Source organism: Oncorhynchus nerka, linkage group LG18 (genome assembly GCF_034236695.1).
Source record: "Oncorhynchus nerka isolate Pitt River linkage group LG18, Oner_Uvic_2.0, whole genome shotgun sequence".
Taxonomy (NCBI): domain Eukaryota; kingdom Metazoa; phylum Chordata; class Actinopteri; order Salmoniformes; family Salmonidae; genus Oncorhynchus; species Oncorhynchus nerka.
Genome location: NC_088413.1, coordinates 34,129,989 through 34,149,812, shown reverse-complemented (window position 1 = coordinate 34,149,812; position 19,824 = coordinate 34,129,989). Strand labels below are relative to the sequence as shown.

The 19,824-nt window shown below is 47.8% G+C and overlaps 1 protein-coding gene across 3 annotated transcripts in view; it reads left to right on the top strand.

The window, feature by feature from the left end:
• Window positions 1-19,824, top strand: part of LOC115145866 (protocadherin Fat 1-like) — a 98,685-nt gene that overhangs the window by 56,682 nt on the left and 22,179 nt on the right. For all 3 annotated transcript variants that reach the window (XM_029687456.2, XM_065004049.1, XM_029687454.2), the window contains exons 8-13: window positions 2,769-3,044; window positions 3,777-3,987; window positions 5,633-9,706; window positions 10,651-10,847; window positions 11,320-11,473; window positions 13,515-13,748. In XM_029687456.2, coding sequence (XP_029543316.2) covers window positions 2,769-3,044; window positions 3,777-3,987; window positions 5,633-9,706; window positions 10,651-10,847; window positions 11,320-11,473; window positions 13,515-13,748 — 5,146 coding nt within the window. The remainder of the gene's footprint in view (window positions 1-2,768; window positions 3,045-3,776; window positions 3,988-5,632; window positions 9,707-10,650; window positions 10,848-11,319; window positions 11,474-13,514; window positions 13,749-19,824) is intronic.

The window sequence follows — 19,824 nt, the reverse complement described above, 5'->3', positions numbered from 1 at the left end:
GTGGCGGGTTGAGAGTGTTTGTATGTGTGTGCAAACTGGATCGCAGAGGCCCCGGGGACCTCAGAGAGTGTGACGTCTGGCGTGACATGAAACGAGGCGCCTGGACTAGAGAGAGAGAGACTGGTGGGCTGCCAAGAGGGTCCTATCCATAACACCACAGACACCCCACTGGGGACCCCTTTATGGTCACACTGAGTACAGTTTCAAGAAGGATCTAAACAGGACCGTGCACAGGCGTTTTGGTGCTCAGAAATAACTTTCAGAGCTCAAAAATCACAACATACCAAATGTCTCTCTAGCCAAAATGTCCAAATGTATAGACCTATTTATTTTCTAAATCAACAGCCAACATCACACATTGTGAGCAAGCTTAATGCCAGACGACCAGAGGTGATTGGCATTGGGAAAAGAGGGCCTTATCAGCTGATCGGAGCGAAAGATGACGTAAATGTGAGCTTCTTTGGGCTGGGCAGGGCGGGACATTTCTGAGTGCTTATGACATTTGCTCGTTTGATGAGCACTTTTTACCTTTTAGATGAAAACCAAAAATGAAAAGAGAATCTAAATTGAAACGAAAAGTAATTCATAGGAGGGCAAAAGGGCAGGTGCTCGGGCACAGGTTGAGCCCCATCTGTGGACGTGCCTATATCCAGATAACAGCCAGTTCCCTACAAAACTGTATGAGATAGAAAGCGAGAGGGATAGACTAGAGATGCAACTGTACAGTTGCAATATACGGTACACAGTGGTATGCAATTCTACTTGGACTGAGAAGAATATCTTCCAGAAGCTTAACTTTCATCCAATCCGCTAGCAGACTGATACAACTCTTGACTGTTAGCATGCCGCTACCATTTGAGACTGCCAGCTCTGAAGCCAAAGCACTGCCTAACTAGTATGTAACCTAGCCAATAGCTGTACTCCCCGCTGCTTGACACGGGCATCTGTGAACCCAGCCAGCCCTGCCAACCTCACAGCACACGACAGATTTTTAATGTTATCGCACCCGTCAGATTAGGCTATATTTGTCTCCTGCGCTCTGCTGGCAGTGCTCTCCATCCTCTCGTTGCTGTCAAGAGGCACCAACGGACATTTTTTGACAGCGTAGCAGAGCAGAGGTGTGGGCAGTGAGTGAGCTGCCTATTTCTGTCCTCTTGACCACGATTCCTACCTTAGCCCTGAATGCAAACATTGCTGGTCCTAATATTTCTCTTATTTCTTAATTCCATTCGTTTACTTTTACATTTGTGTGTATTGTTAGATATCACTGCACCGTTGGAGCTAGGAACACAAGCATTTAGTTAGATACTACTGCACTGTTGGAGCTAGGAACACAAGCATTTAGTTAGATACTACTGCACCGTTGGAGCTAGGAACACAAGCATTTAGTTAGATACTACTGCACCGTTGGAGCTAGGAACACAAGCATTTAGTTAGATACTACTGCACCGTTGGAGCTAGGAACACAAGCATTTCGCTACACCCGCAATAACGTCTGCTGAATATGTGTATGGGCCCTTTGATTTGATTTGAACCGTGCCGCGCCGGCTCAAATAGTTTGTTTTCACGTTGTCTTTTACAGCACGCTTCTAGCAACTATGGCGGATGTGCAACCAGGCCAGCCCAGTATGGCTCAGCTCGGCTTGGCTCAGCTGGGTTCCAGCTGGATGTGTTATTCCCATGTGGAACATTGGACACCTGGATGCCAGCCACCAGGGGGCAATCTGTGTTTTCCCTTTTGTTTCCGCCGTGGAAAAGCCCCGCCGGGCCAGCCTCAAGCATTCCATGGGCTCGCCCTAATCCCTCGTCGGAAGTCCAGTAGACGAGTGGCTGACGTTGATTAAAAACAAGCCTGGCTGGATTTTTAGTTTAGGGACCAGGGATGTGATGCTTTGTATGAAATGAGGGGGGGGACTTCCACATTGCCAACTGTGGTATTGTGACAAAAAGGTCTGTCTCCGTGTGGAAAAAATATTTTGCAATATATGTGTTTTGTTGCAATATATGTTTTGGAGTATGATGCTGTGTTATGGTATTACACAATGGCACTTTTTTTTATCAGAGATGGTGTGCATAAATATATCTGTCAATGTATTATTATACGCTCCTACTAAAGTGTGCCTCGGTGTATGAGCAGATATATATTTTTTTCCTAATCAATTTTCATCCTTGAACTCTGAAACCCACGTTGTCCGTGTGACAAATAGCCGGTGAACCTTTTTGAATCTGCAATATACTTCTATATGCATTTCACGTTTCACAACTGCTGGCTTACTTTGATGTCGTTTATCAAGCGAGCACCTGTAACTTTATCACAGTCTCTTTAACGCTCCTCAATGCTCCCTCAATGTGTCTTCACCTGAATTCATTAGGGCATTCAGGTGAAGACACATTGAGGGAGCATTGAGGAAGCGTTGGGCTATCCCCACATTGATTTCTTGTTTTCCTTGTCGCCAGTGCCAAGTGGCTATCCGGTGGAAAATATTTCACAACACTGCTCATCACTTGAAAGATGGATGGAAAGGGATGTAGAGAGGGGAAGAGGGAGTCGGGAAGGGAGAAAGTGGGAGGGAGAGATTGGAAGTAGAGGATGAAAATAGCACTCTAGGGAATGGAGAAAGGGAGAGCGTGAGTGAAGAATGGAGACAGAGAAACAATTACTGAGAGACAGTGAAAAGTCAACAACATCATGCATTACTCTCAGATTGACCCTGACTCAAATATTCACTACACTGACATCTACCATCCCTCTCCCCTCCTTCCACCAGGTGCTGATCCGTGTCATCGATACCAACAACCACCGGCCCCAGTTCTCCCAGCCACGCTATGAGGTGGTTGTGGCCGAGGACACGCCGCCAGAGACCGAGGTGCTCCGGATCGGTGCCACGGACGAAGACGATAAGAACAAGTTGACCTTTACCCTCTTGAGCAGCACCGACCCCTTAAGTCTGAAGAAGTTCCGTCTGGACCCGGGAACCGGTGCCCTCTACACGGCCGAGCGGCTTGACCACGAGACCATGCGGCGCCACACTCTCACCGTTATGGTACGGATTTCATGGATTTTCTCGAATCTACCTATTTAATAATGTGTGTTATTATTCTGGTATCAGTGCTGAGTGTGCTGGAAAAACGTGCTAGAGCGTTGGTCAATGTGGTGTGGTGCTCAGACAATTAACACATGCACTCTACACCCTGAACGAACCCACTCAGCCCAGCCAATCGGAATATGACGTTTATATCATCATCATTATTACCATAGAAACGGAACAGATAAAAGGAATGTCGGTGTTCTATTAGCATATTATGAAAGGTTTGATTCTGAGCCACTTTCTCCATTGAGAGAGTAACATAGGTTTCAGACCACTCTCTCCTATTCAGCCACTGTGTGTGTCTCTCTCAATCAGCCACTCTCCAATTCCAACAGATGGGCAGTCTGTATTGATTAATTGTTTTTTTTGCTGGTATTTGCCATTTGGAACTAACCATGCAGCACCCATCCAAAGTGATTCCTCCCCCCCATTCATTGTTTACTTGTTTGGATCACTGGGAATTAAGAAAAAGAGTTACTTTGACGTGTTTTTTTTTTTTTAAACGATTTGATGAGTTGCCATGTTAATGAAGTTACTGTTGAGGGAAAGAAAAGTTTTCTTCAGATTGTATTCCAACTCACCCATTCTCTCTTTTTCTGTCATCCCTATCTGTCTCCTCCACTGTCCTATTCCTTTCTCTGCATCTCTCTCTCTCTCTTTTTCTTTCTTTCTCGCTCTCCCCCCCAGGTACGTGACCAGGACATCCCTGTCAAGAGGAACCTGGTGCGCGTCATCGTGGACGTGGCGGACACCAACGACAACGCGCCGTGGTTCGCGGGCTCGCCCTACTCCGGGCGCGTCTTCGAGTCGGCCGCCTTGGGCTCGGCAGTCCTCCAGGTCACAGCCCTGGACAAAGACAAGGGACAGAATGCAGAGGTCATCTACAGCATCGAGTCAGGTTGGCTAACAGCACCACAGGCGCCCTCGACTACATTCTTAGGAGTAGCATAAGGTTGCCCCTAGATGCGGATCTTGGGTCAGTTTTGCATTTTCCACACTAATGGTTAAGTTTAGGATTTGATGAGGGGAAGCTGATCCTAGATCGGTACCTAGAGGAAACTTCACCCCGGAGCCGCATTCTTAACATGTCAGTCATACTGGCATTCTCTAGCCTCTGGCCAGTCGTGATAGAGGTATGCATAGCAGCCCAGTTAGCGATACCAACGCATGGGCCTGGGGAAAATGTATGCAGGGCATCCAGAGGTCCCCTGCCCACTGACCCTCGGTCGTGAATGGAATACTTCACGAAAAGTAGGAGGACTTTGTCAGAGGATCTCCAAGCATGTGGGAGTTGGGCCGATGCCCCCTCTGAATTTCACACCATTGTTTTCCCTGTAAAATAAGCTGTGTTTTGGGAGAGGGTCGGGCATGTAGTCATTGGCTGGGTTCTTTGTTTAGGATGTACATTTTTCAGATAGTTGAGATGACTCAAGCTCATTGAAATGTATCTTGCCGGAGAATGAGTCAGGTTTTCAAGCAGAGGTGGACTGGTGTAGGCAATCTTCACGAATGCCTTTCGAGAGCTATGGCCATTTGGGGGGTGAGGGAATGAAGGGGGTCATGTCAATTTAACTAAATCTAGACATCAAAAGTAGATTTGTTTTTGCATTTTAGCTAACCCTAACCCCTTTCCTAACCTTAACCTAATTATCCTAACCTGCTACTTTAATTATCCTAACCTGCTGTGTAAGTTCTCCTAGGCTGTATTTGAAAAGTAAAAAAAATATATATATATATATATTCTTACGGCTATTAGTCCAAACAAAAACATTGAATAACAGATTCACTACATGGAACAACAGATACACCCCCCCCAACAAACAAAAAAATCTGAAAGAAGTTTTTTCTTAAGTGTCTGTTCTATATCTGAAAGATATAGGACATGTATCTAACCCATTATTTTTTACTCTAACCAGTCTCCATATATACTTCCATTAAAAAACTTATACCGCGAAACCTTCAGACGAGTCTTGTGAGGCCTGTGGGCATCCTAGAGAAAAACATGATGTTCGTGATAGTCTCACCTTCCCAAAGAGGGAAGTTGTCAGATCGGCTGTACTGACCTCAGACGTGTCACAAGACGCTTGTGGGGGTCGTGGAGCAAAACACAGAACACAATTGTTCGTGAGAGTCTCATTCTTCCATAGAGGGGTCATAATAGTTTGGACGCTACCGACGATTTTGTGAGAAGACAAATTTTCAGAATGTCTTATGGTCTGACGCTCTAGCTCTGTCACCTGTCACAGCAGATGTGGAATAGCGCCATCGGCGGATGCAGTGGAATGAGATACATCCTCTGCAAAAAAAATACACATCTCTAGCTTAAATTGACAGATTTTTATGGGGATTTTTTATTATGCTAATTCGATTTCCTCGAGGGCGCTGGCATTGACTCTAGCCAATTCAATTTACGGTAATCAAGAAGCCTAAAATTGCACCCTGGCTTTAATGTTTAAGAAATGCACACATTTCCGGCTGGAATGAAAATCAATGCCATAGTAACCACATTAATAAATCTTCTTGTGTTCTTTTTTTTGGAACAGGAAATGTTGCAAACTCATTTGCCATTGATCCGGTGCTGGGCACTGTTACCGTGGCTAAGGAGCTGGACCGAAGCAGCAATAACCAGTTTGAACTAGCTGTGAAGGCAACCGACAAAGGAACCCCTTCGCTGACTGCAACCGCCACCGTCCACATCGCTGTCACCGTGTCGGACAATGCCACTCCCAGATTTACTGCCAAGGAGTTCTCTGCAGAGGTCAGCGAATTGGCCCTCCCCGGAAGTTTTGTAACCATGATCACAGCAACCAGCCAGTCCTCTGTGTTCTACCAAATCAAAGGTGGAAACACTGATGGCGCATTTGATGTAAACCCAAACTCCGGTGTGGTTGTAACTTCAAGGTCTTTGGACTATGAAATGACCCCTGAGTACAGACTGACCATCCAGGGAACCAACATGGCGGGTCTTGCTAGCAACACCACTCTGCTGATTCACCTGAAGGACGAGAACGATAATGCCCCCATCTTCCTCCAGCCAGAGTTCACAGGCATGATTAGCGAATTGGCTCCCATCAACAGTGTGGTCTTGACCAGAGAAAACACCCCGCTGGTCATCCGCGCTTCGGATGCTGACCGCGATGCCAACGCCATGCTGGTCTATCAGATCGTCGAGCCATTCGCTCACAACTACTTTGCCATCGATTCCAGTACGGGAGCCATTAGAATGACAACCACTCTGGATTACGAACAAAGGAGTGTATTCCGCTTCACCATTCAGGTCCATGACCTCGGAATTCCGCGTCTGTTCGCCGAGACAGCCGCCAACGTGACCGTCGAAGTCATCGATGTCAACGACTGCTCGCCGCAGTTCAGCCAGGAGCTCTACGAGACATCAGTGATCGTGCCGACTTACAAAGGTGTCGAGGTAATCAAAGTCAGCGCATCAGACGCCGACTCCGGACCAAACTCTAAACTCTTCTTCTCCATCTCAGAGGGGAACATCGGGGAGAAATTCAAGATGGATTCCAACACAGGCATCATCACTATCCAGAACGTCACCCAGCTAAGAAGCAGGTACGAGCTCAGGGTGAGGGTCTCGGATGGCAGGTTCGCCAACACAGCATCAATAAAGATAGACATCCGTGAGAACAAGGAGAGCAGCCTGAAGTTCACTAGGGACTCCTACAAGGCTTACGTCACAGAGAACTCCTCTGAGAAGAAAACATTAGCGGTCATTGCCGCTGTGGGGAACCACATCAACGAACCCCTCTTCTACACCGTCCTGAACCCAGACAAGAGGTTCCAAATCAGCCACACTTCCGGAGTGCTCTCCACCACAGGGATACCTTTCGATCGTGAGGCGCAGGACACGTTCGACCTCGTCGTGGAGGTGACCAGGGAGGACGCTTCTGCCGAAGTGGCCCACGTTCTGGTGACGGTGATCGTAGAAGATGTGAACGACAACCAGCCCATGTTTGTCAACCTGCCCTATCAAGCCTTGGTCCAGGTGGACGCAGAGGAGGGTCAGGCCATCCGTCAGGTGACAGCAGTTGACGGGGACATGGGTCAAAATGCTGAAATCCATTACCACCTGAAAGAACACCACAAGCACTTCCAGATAAGCCCCTCGGGAGAAATCTCCCTCAAACAACAGTTAGACAAAGACTCCCTCAACAGTGAGTTTGTCATCAACGTTGTGGCCAAAGATGCAGGAGAACCAGCCCTCTCGGCAGAAGTGGAAGTGCCCATAACTATAGTAAACAAAGCCATGCCCGTGTTTGAGAAGGCATTCTACAGCATCGAAATCCCTGAAAATATCCAGTTACACACACCTGTAGTTCACGTCCAGGCTACTGACTCTGAAGGCCCCAAGATAGTATACACCATCTCTGAGGGAGATGCCTTCAGTCAGTTTTCCATCAATTTCAACACAGGTGTCGTACATGTAATTCAACCTCTAGATTTCGAGGCCCACCCCGCTTATAAATTGAGTGTCCGAGCCACAGACTCACTGACTGGGGCCCACGCTGATGTCTTTGTCGATATCATTCTGGAAGACGTCAACGATAATCCCCCTGTCTTCCAACTAAAGTCCTACAACGCAAATGTTTCTGAAGCTTCCTTCATCGGCACTGCAGTTTTGCAAGTTGCTGCCACTGACTCCGACACTGGCAACAACAAAATGCTCTTCTACCAGTTAGTTGAGGACAAGGAAAAGAGCTCGGACTACTTCAGCATTGACCGTGACTTGGGAATCATCTGGACTGCTCGCATGCTCGACCAGGAGGAAAAGCAGCAACACAAACTGACTGTCCGCGCAGTGGACGGAGGAGTGCCTGCCCTCTCCAGTGATGTCACTGTGACCATAGATGTCACTGACCTGAATGACAATGCTCCGGTGTTCACTGAGCGCTCTTACAAAGCCACAGTCAGCGAATTGGCCCCTCACGATTACTTCGTCACCCATGTCCAGGCGTCCGACGCCGACAGCTCAGACGCCGGCAGGCTTGAGTTTTCCATCTTGTCTGGCAATAAGGACCAGAACTTTGCCATGGATAAAAACACTGGGGCCATCGTCATCTCCAACCACCGCAAACTACAGATGGAGCCACTGTACAACCTCAATGTGTCTGTGTCAGATGGTGTATTCAGGACCTCGGCCATGGTCAAAGTCATAGTCAACGGTGCCAACTTCCACAACCCCACTTTCCCCCAGCTCGATTACGTAGTTGAACTCACTGAGAACTCGCCGGTCGGAACGTTAGTTGCTGAGGCCAAAGCCACAGATAAAGACGCTGGCACATACGGGAGCCTAACTTACCACATCATCAACGATTTTGCCAAAGACAAGTTTTCTGTCAATGAAAATGGAGAGATTTTCACCCTGGAGATCCTAGACCGCGAGAACGCCATTGAGAAGGTCATCCCCATATCGCTCATGGCAAAGGACGGTGGCGGCAAAGTAGGCTTCTGCATTATTAATGTGATTTTGACAGATATCAATGACAATGCCCCACAATTCAGGGCAGTGGAGTACAAAGCCAATGTAGCATCGGACGTCCCCAGGGGAACCACCGTGGTGAAAATCGCTGCGTCAGACATGGATGAGGGAAGCAACGCCGACATCGCTTACACTATCGAAGCCGATGTGGAAAACGTGGAGGAGAACTTCGAAATCCACCCCTTCAGTGGAGTCATTGTCACCAAAGAGAGCCTCATCGGACTCGAAAACAACCTCTACGCTTTCTACGTTAGGGCAAAGGATGCTGGGAGTCCTTCCAAGCAATCCGTCGTCCGCGTTTATATCAGGATAGTGGCCCCTGAGGTACCGGTCCCCAAGTTTGCAGAGCCACACTACCGGTTCACCATCGCCGAAGACATGCCCATCGGCACGGATATTGACGTCATCCAGGCGGAGAGCGAACAACCGGTGTTCTACAGCCTAGTGAAAGGCAACACCCCGGAGAGTAACCAGAATGAGGTCTTTGTGGTGGATCGGGACACTGGGGCCCTGAAGCTGGAGAAGAGTATGGACCACGAGACCACAAAGTGGTACCAGCTCACGCTGCAAGCCCAGAGCCAACAGGAGGGCTACGAAACGGTGGCGTTTGTCAACATCAACATCCAAGTCAAGGACCTCAATGACAACAAGCCTGTGTTTGAGTCGGACCCGTATGAGGCGGTGGTGGTGGAGAACCTTCCAGATGGCACGCCGGTGATCCAGGTCAAAGCCACTGACCAGGACTCGGGCACCAACGGTCAAGTCATCTACAGCCTGGACCCCAAACAAACTTTGGCTGAGATCTCTGAGCTGTTTGCCGTCAACAGTGAGACAGGCTGGGTGACGACATTGAAAGAGCTCGACCGCGAGAAGACCAGCAAGTACTCCATTGTCGTGCTGGCCACAGACCGCGGAGACAAGGTGCAGCTGGTGACCAGCGCCACTGTGAAGGTTACTGTGGCCGACGTCAACGATAACCCGCCGCGCTTCACTGCCGAGATCTACAAGGGCACGGTGAGCGAAGACGACCGTCCGCCCAGTGGAGTCATTGCCATCCTGAGCACGACGGACGCCGACACGGAGGAGATCAACAAACAAGTCAGCTACTTTATCACAGGTGGGTTTTTATCTCTAACAATACCAGTATTTTCTCTGCTCACAGCTCATGGCTTGATAGCCTTCCCTGTTTGTGTTAAAAACAGCTTTAATAAACACTGCTCAAAAGAGGATTAGACATTTACACCCGCTTAAATACGAAGATCACATCTCCTCTCTGAACATATAATGCACATTCTTTATCTGTAAACACTTTGAATTGACTAATTTGCGAAAGATCAAGGCAAATATGTCGGTCATCAGTAAAAAAGAAAGAAAAAGATCATGTTTAATTATTTCGATGACACTTTGAAATTGATGGTGGGAAATGCACTTCCTCTGGTGCTCATTAGCGGATGGAATGACTGTGCCACATTTAATAACCAGACATTTTAGAAATGAGCTCTCATATTAGCTTGGATACACATTTCCTACTACACAAAAAAACAGCCTCCTTATTATGCTTTCCTGTGTACCAAACATTCTTCATGAACGTTGGTTTGCAAGTTGAAGTGGTTATGATAAATGAATAATAGGACCATTACCTGAGTAGATTTGCTTAGGCACTATAAAAGATCCCGGGGTTTGAGCACGACTCTGACCAGCGGACAGCTTTTGAAATAGGAAGCGACAACTGGTAGACATGGATGCAGTTCCTCTTTGCGCTTCGAGACCACTCGCAGGACAAGATCTTCTCTGATTCCAAGAACAACCCGCCATTGATGTATGATTCAGTACAGAACACAAACTCGCAAACCCTTGAGATACACATACACACACACACACACACACACAAAACCACTAGTCCTCTCGAAACCAGAAGCAGGGGCCATATTGTGACGCGTTGCTCATTAGTTTGAATGCCATTCTCCCCATTTGACTCTCCCTATTGACTCGCTCCCCACTGACCCTCCCCATTGACTCTCTCACCATTTAACTCTTCCCAATGACTCTCTACCCATACAGGAGGCGACCCTCTAGGACAGTTTGCGATCGAGCACCTCCAGAATGAGTGGAAAGTGTCTGTCAGGAAGCCACTGGACCGCGAGGAGCGCGACAGTTACCTCTTAAATATCACCGCCACCGACGGCACCTTTTCTGCCAAGGCCGTGGTCGAGGTCAAAGTCCTGGACGCCAACGACAACAGCCCGGTTTGCGAGAAGGTAAAGAGAGAAGGCAGGCCACTAAAAATGTCATGTTATCTGCTTGTGGGGGTACACGCTATGCGTGACAAGTATCTGGGGGAAGGGGAAGGAGGGAGCGAGGGAGGAAAATAAGAGGTTTGGAAAGGCTTCTCGTTGAAGAAAGGCAAGGGAAAATTAAGGGGTAATTTTCTAGCATTGAGGGCTATTTTTACCAGCTAATGCATTTCCATTGCTGATTGTATTATGGTTTAAGTGCATACTGCTGTCGATTGTAATGACTTTTCATTCTACCCCTCTATCCATTTCCTCCCTTGTTAATATACCTATTGAATGATTCTTATTCTTGCATATTCTACCTTACCTTCTCTCTGTCCCCCCCCCCCCCCACCATCAATCTTTTTCCTACCTTCTGATGTCTTTTCCCCTCTTCCCTCCCACACACTCTCTCATCCTCCCTTTCTCACTCTCTCCCCTCTCTCCGCTCCCCCAGTCCCTCTACACAGAGAGGGTCCCCGAGGACGTCCCAGCCGGCAGGCTCATCCTGCAGGTCTCGGCCACGGACGCAGACATCCGCTCCAACGCCCACATCTCCTACGAGCTCCAGGGACCGGGAGCCGAGCTCTTCACCATCGACCCCGACACAGGTGTGTGTGTGTCTGTCTGTTTTCCTGTCTGTCTGTGTTTACACCTCAACACACTTGATGTGTTGACTAGTCTGCCCATGCTACCATACAGCTAATCCAAACTCAAAATAACCACAGGTTTCATGTCTGCCGCAATGTAGAGTCGTTTCGAGTCATTTCAAATGGCTGCACTGCACTCGCATTCATCCAGTTTACATTCACGGCACGTCCAAGGTTATTCTGACTATTATGACTATCAAATGTCCATGGGTGCGTGATGGCAGCATGACGTGTAACACTAACACACACACACACACACCAGTTTTACAATGCAATGATTTGATGTTTGAGCCTTGCATCCCTACACTCACGGACCCTGTCTTTTGTCTCCCTCTGTACCGTCACAAACAGACACAGTAATAACCTCCCAGTGTGGACACCAGTCATGCACACTGCACACTTTCTGATTGAATCATAATCCATCCACCCGTGTGTGTGTGTGTGTGTCTAATGGCAAGGTGGATTTTGTTTACGTCGCATCCTTTTTGATGATTATTTTTAATGTATTTTGCCCCCCCCCCCCGAGAACATTTCCCCCGGAGGATTAGCGAGCGATCGCGCTAAGAACCCGAGTTTCATCGCACATACAAGCGACGTTGTTCTCACCTGAAGGTTTCGAGTCTCCTCTGCAGAAATACCAGTTAGCTCCCGTTAACCCCCACACAAAATAAATAAATGGCACATTGGTTTATTTCTGAAGGGAGAGAGAGAGAGAGAGAGAGGGGGTTGTGAAGAAACAAGGCAGCAGCAGTGTAGAGTAGGCTAGAGACCGAGAGAGCAGCCCCATACTTTTACAGCACCACAACAGCCCCTTTTATTGTGGTTCAAGTTCAGACGTACTTTGTTACCTCTGTATGAGCCAGCGGCGAGCGAGGAGGGAGAGAAGAAGAGCAAAGAATCCGGCCATTTCAATTTGGTTTGGGCCAAATTTGAAGGAGAAGGATTTAGTCAAGGGTATCGAGAGGGGGTCCTTTTTTCCGTGGCGAGAAGGAGGATCACAAGCATTTCGCCACACCCGCAATAACATCTGCTAAATATGTGTACGTGACCAATAAAATTTGATTTGATTATTGCATGCGAGGAACACTAAGAGGCTTTGTTAGTAACGGCAGTTTGTGTGCTTGTGCGGGCGCCATGTCCAGCGAGACCCCGGTAATGTTGGCATGCACCATATCCCAGGACACCTCCTAGCTGCTCTTAGCTGCCAACTACTCCTGTGTCCCCCCTCCTCCCTGTCAATTATTTATTTATATCTCTCCATCCTCTTCTGAAAACCATTAGTTGTTTGGATGTGGGTTGGATGCCTGGATCAGGGGAAGGGGTTTGTGGCATACAAGAGGACATGAGGTCTCAGAACACGCACAAATGCAGGCACACGTTGTCTGACTCAGTGATCTGTAAGAAGTGTTACTTCTGAAAGCACCGAAGCGGCTAATGACAACTTAAAAATAGAGGTGTGTGTGTGTGTGTGGAGGTGAGCATGACAAGGTTGTTAGGTTTTCGGGAACTAAATGTTGAAGTGAAGTTTCCCCCCCTAGTTACAGATCAGCTTCCCTCAACCTGAAACCTTTTGTTTTGGCGACTGTGAACACGATGGACAGAGTGAATTATCTTAACGGGACCATAGAAATGTAGTTCCGTTATCATTTGTACCCGGTAGCGATTTGTTTTCAGTTATTCTTTTTACTCAAACCAGCCGGTGGGCCGCGTTGAATTGGTCGAGGGGCACTCTACACGGAACTAAACGGCGCAGAGACCATTTAGCTTGACTTGCAACCTGCAAGCGCCGTAGCGTGTAGAAGTGTGTGTGGATTGCAAGAACTTTTAACGCGCCTGTGTGTGTGTGTGCCGTCGCTTTTAATGAGTGCGCGTGATTGACATGTTTATGTGTGTTTGGCTGCGGGTTTGTGTTGTGTGTCAGCGCTTTTAACAAGTGTGTGTGTGTGTGTGTGTGCCTGCCCCGTTGATTGACACGTGCCTTTCTCCGTCTTCCATTTCCCAGGTGAACTGAAGACCCAGCAGCCCCTGGACCGCGAGGAGGAGGAGGAGTACCGCCTGACGGTGCGGGCACTAGACGGCGGCGGGCGCTACTGCGAGGTGGCCGTGCACCTGACAGTGGAGGACGTGAACGACAACGCGCCACAGTTCACCTCGGGCCCTTACGCCATCACCGTCTTCGAGAACACGGAGGTCGGCACCTTCGTGGCGCGGCTGCTCGCCACCGACCTCGACACCGGTACGTTTGTTTGTTTATTTACAAACGAGTTGATCCGTTTTGTTTCTTCTTCTTATCTGACCAGTCTTTGACCAGGCAATGCTGAGCTCTCTGGTCTCGTGCTGTACCCCCGGTGCTCTCGACGTTGCGCACAATGCGCAGTATGTTGCCTCTTTCCATCGTCCGTCAGTTGAACTTAGTCGAATTTGAACCGCGCCATCTTTATTTGTGAACAGGCGAGTCACTTCATAATTCATCTTTCCGCTGAGAAATACAGACGGAGTTGTTTGAGAAGTATGGCTGCTTTGCTTTTCCCCTGCAATGCTGACTCCACAGGATCACAGTAATCCCCACCTCCATTTTACACCAGTCTCTTATGGCGTAAAAAAACGATGATAGGGATGAAATTCTCTTCTCCTTCGAGCACTCGATTCTAAAAAGGCCTAATGGCCATTTTCTACTTGCCATTTTGCCAGTGGGTAAGTCACAACCCACACGTTTGTGTTTGTGTCCCTGTGCGGCTGGTAGAGAATGGAGCCAGCTTCAGGATCACAGGTTCAGTTCCCGCTGGGGCCACCCATACGAAAATGTCTGCGTGCACTACTGTTAGTGGCTCTGGATGAAATAGTCTGCCACATGGCATATATTTACACCGTCTTTCAGGAAACCCGCCTGACCAGGAGCAGCTGCGTTGAGACGAAACCGATTGGACCCCAGAACTCCCTCAAATGGAGGACAGCTGAACGCGCTAGTGTGGCGGCCGTATTTAAACTCAAGAGCTCTGATACTAGCGAGCTTCCCTAAAAATGGGACACGATTGGCACTTTTAGCGGCACTACCAATTTGACTAGATAGGTTCTGTTTTTTTTACTGGCATTTGATAATGACTCCTCTGACAGGGCAAGGTGTTCTAGACTAGGGGAGCGTGTCAGCCTGTTCCCTTCAAAAGTCTCTCTCTCTCTCTCTCTCTCTCTCTCTCTCTGGTAAACTGACAGTTTTGACAGATTGAATGGGATGTAAGAACGAACTGGTTCGCTCAGGAAGTAAAAAACGGGGGCCTGCTTTTTGGACAGCTCTTCCACCCGGGGTTGGCACACTAGCACGGAATTCCTAAAGTCCGCCCTTACCTCCGTCCCAACATATAGGATATCTGAACGGAGGAATTAGGTTCTCACCCTCCCCCAATTTTAGCTGTAGGTGCATTTCGGATCATTTGGAGCTGGAGGGAGGGAGACCAAATCGAGACAGCATGCAGAATTCTGCAAAAATATCCTCTGTGTACAACGTAAAACGCCAAATAATGCATGCAGAGCAGAATTTGGCCGATATCCGCTAATTATCAACATCCAGAAAAGAACCACCTAAAAGGAAGCGATTCCCAAACCTTCCATAACAAAGCCATCACCTACAGAGAGATGAACCTGGAGAAGAGTCCCCTTAGCAAGCTGGTCCTGGGGCGCTGTTCACAAACACAAACACACCCCACAGAGCCCCAGGACAGCAACACAATTAGACCCAATCAAATCATGAGAAAACTAAAAGATAATTGCTTGACACGTTGGAAAGAATTAACAGAAAAACTGAGCAAACTAGAATGCTATTTGGCCCTGAACAGAGAGTACACAATGGCAGAATACCTGACCACTTTGACTGACCCAAACTTAAGGAAAGCTTTGACTATGTACAGACTTAGTGAGCATAACCTTGCTATTTTGAGAGGCCACCATAAGCAGACCTGGCTCTCAAGAGAAGACAGGCTATGTGCACACTGACCACAAAATGAGGTGGAAACTGAGCTGCACTTCCTAACCTCCTAATGTATGACCATATTAGAGACCCATACAAAAAATCTGAAAGGAAATCCAATTTTCATAAGCTCCCATATCTACTGGGTGAAATACCACAGTGTGCCGTCACAGCAGCAAGATTTGTGACCTGTTGCCACAAGAAAAGGGCAACCAGTGAAGAACAAACACCATTGTAAATACAACCCATATTTATGTTTATTTATTTTCCATTTTGCACTTTAACTATTTGCACATCGTTACAACACTGGATCTATCACACTCTGCTAACCCTGATGTCCTTGCCGTGTCTGAATTTCCAGGTCCATACCCAAACAGTTCGAACTACTAATTTTGAAAATTACTCTCTCCAGAAATAAGTCTCTCACTGTTACCGCCTGCTACCGACCCCCCCCCCCCCCCCCTCAGCTCCCAGCTGTGCCCTGGACACCATTTGTGAATTGATCGCCCCCCATCTAGCTTCAGAGTTTGTTCTGTTAGGTGACCTAAACTGGGATATGCTTAACACCCCGGCAGTCCTACAATCTAAGCTAGATGCCCTCAATCTCACACAAATCATCAAGGAACCCACCAGGTACAACCCTAAATCTGTAAACAAGGGCACCCTCATAGATGTCATCCTGACCAACTGGCCCTCCAAATACACCTCCGCTGTCTTCAACCAGTATCTCAGCGATCACTGCCTCATTGCCTGTATCCGCTACGGAACCGCAGTCAAACGACCACCCCTCATCACTGTCAAACGCTCCCTAAAACACTTCTGTGAGCAGGCCTTTTTAATCGACCTGGCCCGGGTATCCTGGAAGGACATTGACCTCATCCCGTCAGTTGAGGATGCCTGGTCATTCTTTAAAAGTAACTTCCTCACCATTTTAGATAAGCATGCTCCGTTCAAAAAATGCAGAACTAAGAACAGATATAGCCCTTGGTTTACTCCAGACCTGACTGCCCTCGACCAGCACAAAAACATCCTGTGGCGGACTGCAATAGCATCGAATAGTCCCCGCGATATGCAACTGTTCAGGGAAGTCAGGAACCAATACACGCAGTCAGTCAGGAAAGCTAAGGCCAGCTTCTTCAGGCAGAAATTTGCATCCTGTAGCTCCAACTCCAAAAAGTTCTGGGACACTGTGAAGTCCATGGAGAACAAGAGCACCTCCTCCCAGCTGCCCACTGCACTGAGGCTAGGTAACACGGTCACCACCGATAAATCCATGATTATCGAAAACTTCAACAAGCATTTCTCAACGGCTGGCCATGCCTTCCGCCTGGCTACTCCAACTTCGGCCAACAGCTCCACCCCCCCCGCAGCTCCTCGCCCAAGCCTCTCCAGGTTCTCCTTTACCCAAATCCAGATAGCAGATGTTCTGAAAGAGCTGCAAAACCTGGACCCGTACAAATCAGCTGGGCTTGACAATCTGGACCCTCTATTTCTAAAACCGCCACCATTGTCGCAACCCCTTTTACCAGCCTGTTCAACCTCTCTTTCATATCATCTGAGATCCCCAAGGATTGGAAAGCTGCCACAGTCATCCCCCTCTTCAAAGGGGGAGACACCCTGGACCCAAACTGTTACAGACCTATATCCATCCTGCCCTGCCTATCTAAGGTCTTCGAAAGCCAAGTCAACAAACAGGTCACTGACCATCTCGAATCCCACCGTACCTTCTCCGCTGTGCAATCTGGTTTCCGAGCCGGTCACGGGTGCACCTCAGCCACGCTCAAGGTACTAAACGATATCATAACCGCCATCGATAAAAGACAGTACTGTGCAGCCGTCTTCATCGACCTTGCCAAGGCTTTCGACTCTGTCAATCACCATATTCTTATCGGCAGACTCAGTAGCCTCGTTTTTCTGATGACTGCCTTGCCTGGTTCACCAACTACTTTGCAGACAGAGTTCAGTGTGTCAAATCGGAGGGCATGCTGTCCGGTCCTCTGGCAGTCTTTATGGGGGTGCCACAGGGTTCAATTCTCGGGCCTACTCTTTTCTCTGTATATATCAATGATGTTGCTCTTGCTGCGGGCGATTCCCTGATACACCTCTACACAGACGACACCATTCTATATACTTCCGTCCCGTCCTTGGACACTGTGCTATCTAATATCCAAACGAGCTTCAATGCCATACAACACTCCTTCCGTGGCCTCCAACTGCTCTTAAACGCTAGTAAAACCAAATGCATGCTTTTCAACCGTTCGCTGCCTGCACCCGCACGCCTGACTAGCATCACCACCCTGGATGGTTCCGACCTTGAATATGTGGACATCTATAAGTACCTACGTGTCTGGCTAGACTGTAAACTCTCCTTCCAGACTCATATCAAACATCTCCAATCGAAAATCAAATCTAGAGTCGGCTTTCTATTCCGCAACAAAGCCTCCTTCACTCACGCCGCCAAACTTACCCTAGTAAAACTGACTATCCTACCGATCCTCGACTTCGGCGATGTCATCTACAAAATTGCTTCCAACACTACTCAGCAAACTGGATGCAGTTTTTCACAGTGCCATCTGTTTTGTCACTAAAGCACCTTATACCACCCACCACTGCGACCTGTATGCTCTAGTCGGCTGGCCCTCGCTACATATTCGTCGCCAGACCCACTGGCTCCAGGTCATCTACAAGTCCATGCTAGGTTAAGCTCCGCCTTATCTCAGTTCACTGGTCACGATGGCAACACCCACCCGTAGCACGCGCTCCAGCAGGTGTATCTCACTGATCATCCCTAAAGCCAACACCTCATTTGGCCGCCTTTCGTTCCAGTTCTCTGCTGCCTGTGACTGGAACGAATTGCAAAAATCGCTTAAGTTGGAGACTTTTATCTCCCTCACCAACTTCAAACATCTGCTAACCGATCGCTGCAGCTGTACATACAGTGCCTTGCGAAAGTATTCGGCCCCCTTGAACTTTGTGACCTTTTGCCACATTTCAGGCTTCAAACATAAAGATATAAAACTGTATTTTTTTGTGAAGAATCAACAACAAGTGGGACACAATCATGAAGTGGAACGACATTTATTGGATATTTCAAACTTTTTTAACAAATCAAAAACTGAAAAATTGGGCGTGCAAAATTATTTGTAATTGTAATTATTCGCCTACCTCCTCATGCCTTTTGCACACAATGTATATAGACTCCCTTTTTTTCTACTGTGTTATTGACTTGTTAATTGTTTACTCCATGTGTAACTCTGTGTTGTCTGTTCACACTGCTATGCTTTATCTTGGCCAGGTCGCAGTTGCAAATGAGAACTTGTTCTCAACTAGCCTACCTGGTTAAATAAAGGTGAAATAAAAAAATAAATAAAAAGGTCTTTATTCTTTTGGAACTTTTGTGAGAGTTATGTTTACTGTTATTGTTTTAAATATTGTTTATTTCACTTTTGTTTATGATCTATTTCACTTACATTGGCAATGTAAACATGTGTTTCCCGAGCCAATAAAGCCCTTTGAATGAGATTCATTTGCATTCCTTTCACACGTGTTGGTATCACATATATCACACACACGGACCTGTAGAGTTCTAGTTTGTGTCTTTATCGCCAGCCCTGTAAAATGTGTATTGGCTGATGTATGTCCGTATTGTCAGGAGAACCGAAGAGTCCCACGCACAGGGAAATAACAAAGTCAATGCCCATCTATGACGACTCTGACGAGACAAAATACCAATTTTTGCCACAGTCCAGGTCACACAGTCCTCGCTCACTCAGCCAGCGGCCATTGGACTGAGTGTGTGCGTGTGCACCGGCGTGCGTGTCCGACCTCCATTGTCAGATAGATAGAGGATTCATTCACTATTCGGGCGGATATCATCGACATTTGAGACTCAGAGTATTTCTTTGCTCCAAATGTTGACACATTTTGAGCACTGCCAGTTCCCGACACCAGTTGTGCTATCTAGACCGGCTCATTTGGGTTGAAGATATTTGGCAGTTTCATACTTACTCGCGTCCTTGTCCCTGCTGTGTGCCCACTGCCATGGCGGTGCTTCTCAAAGTGGTTTCTTATCGGTCTGGGGGAAAAAAGCTAACAAACTATGAAGCTGGTTGGTGACCTTTGTTTGCGTTTAAGGGAGAAGTTATGCTGACACATTCCTTTCTCATTTTCTCTCTTTCTCTTTCCTCTCTATCCCCCTATTTCTTACCATCTCTGTCCTCTCTATCCCCCTATCTCTTTCCTCTCTATCCCCCCTATCTCTTTCCTCTCTATCCCCCTATCTCTTTCCTCTCTATCCCCCTATCTCTTTCCTCTCTAGCCCCCCCTATCTCTTTCCTCTCTAGCCCCCCTA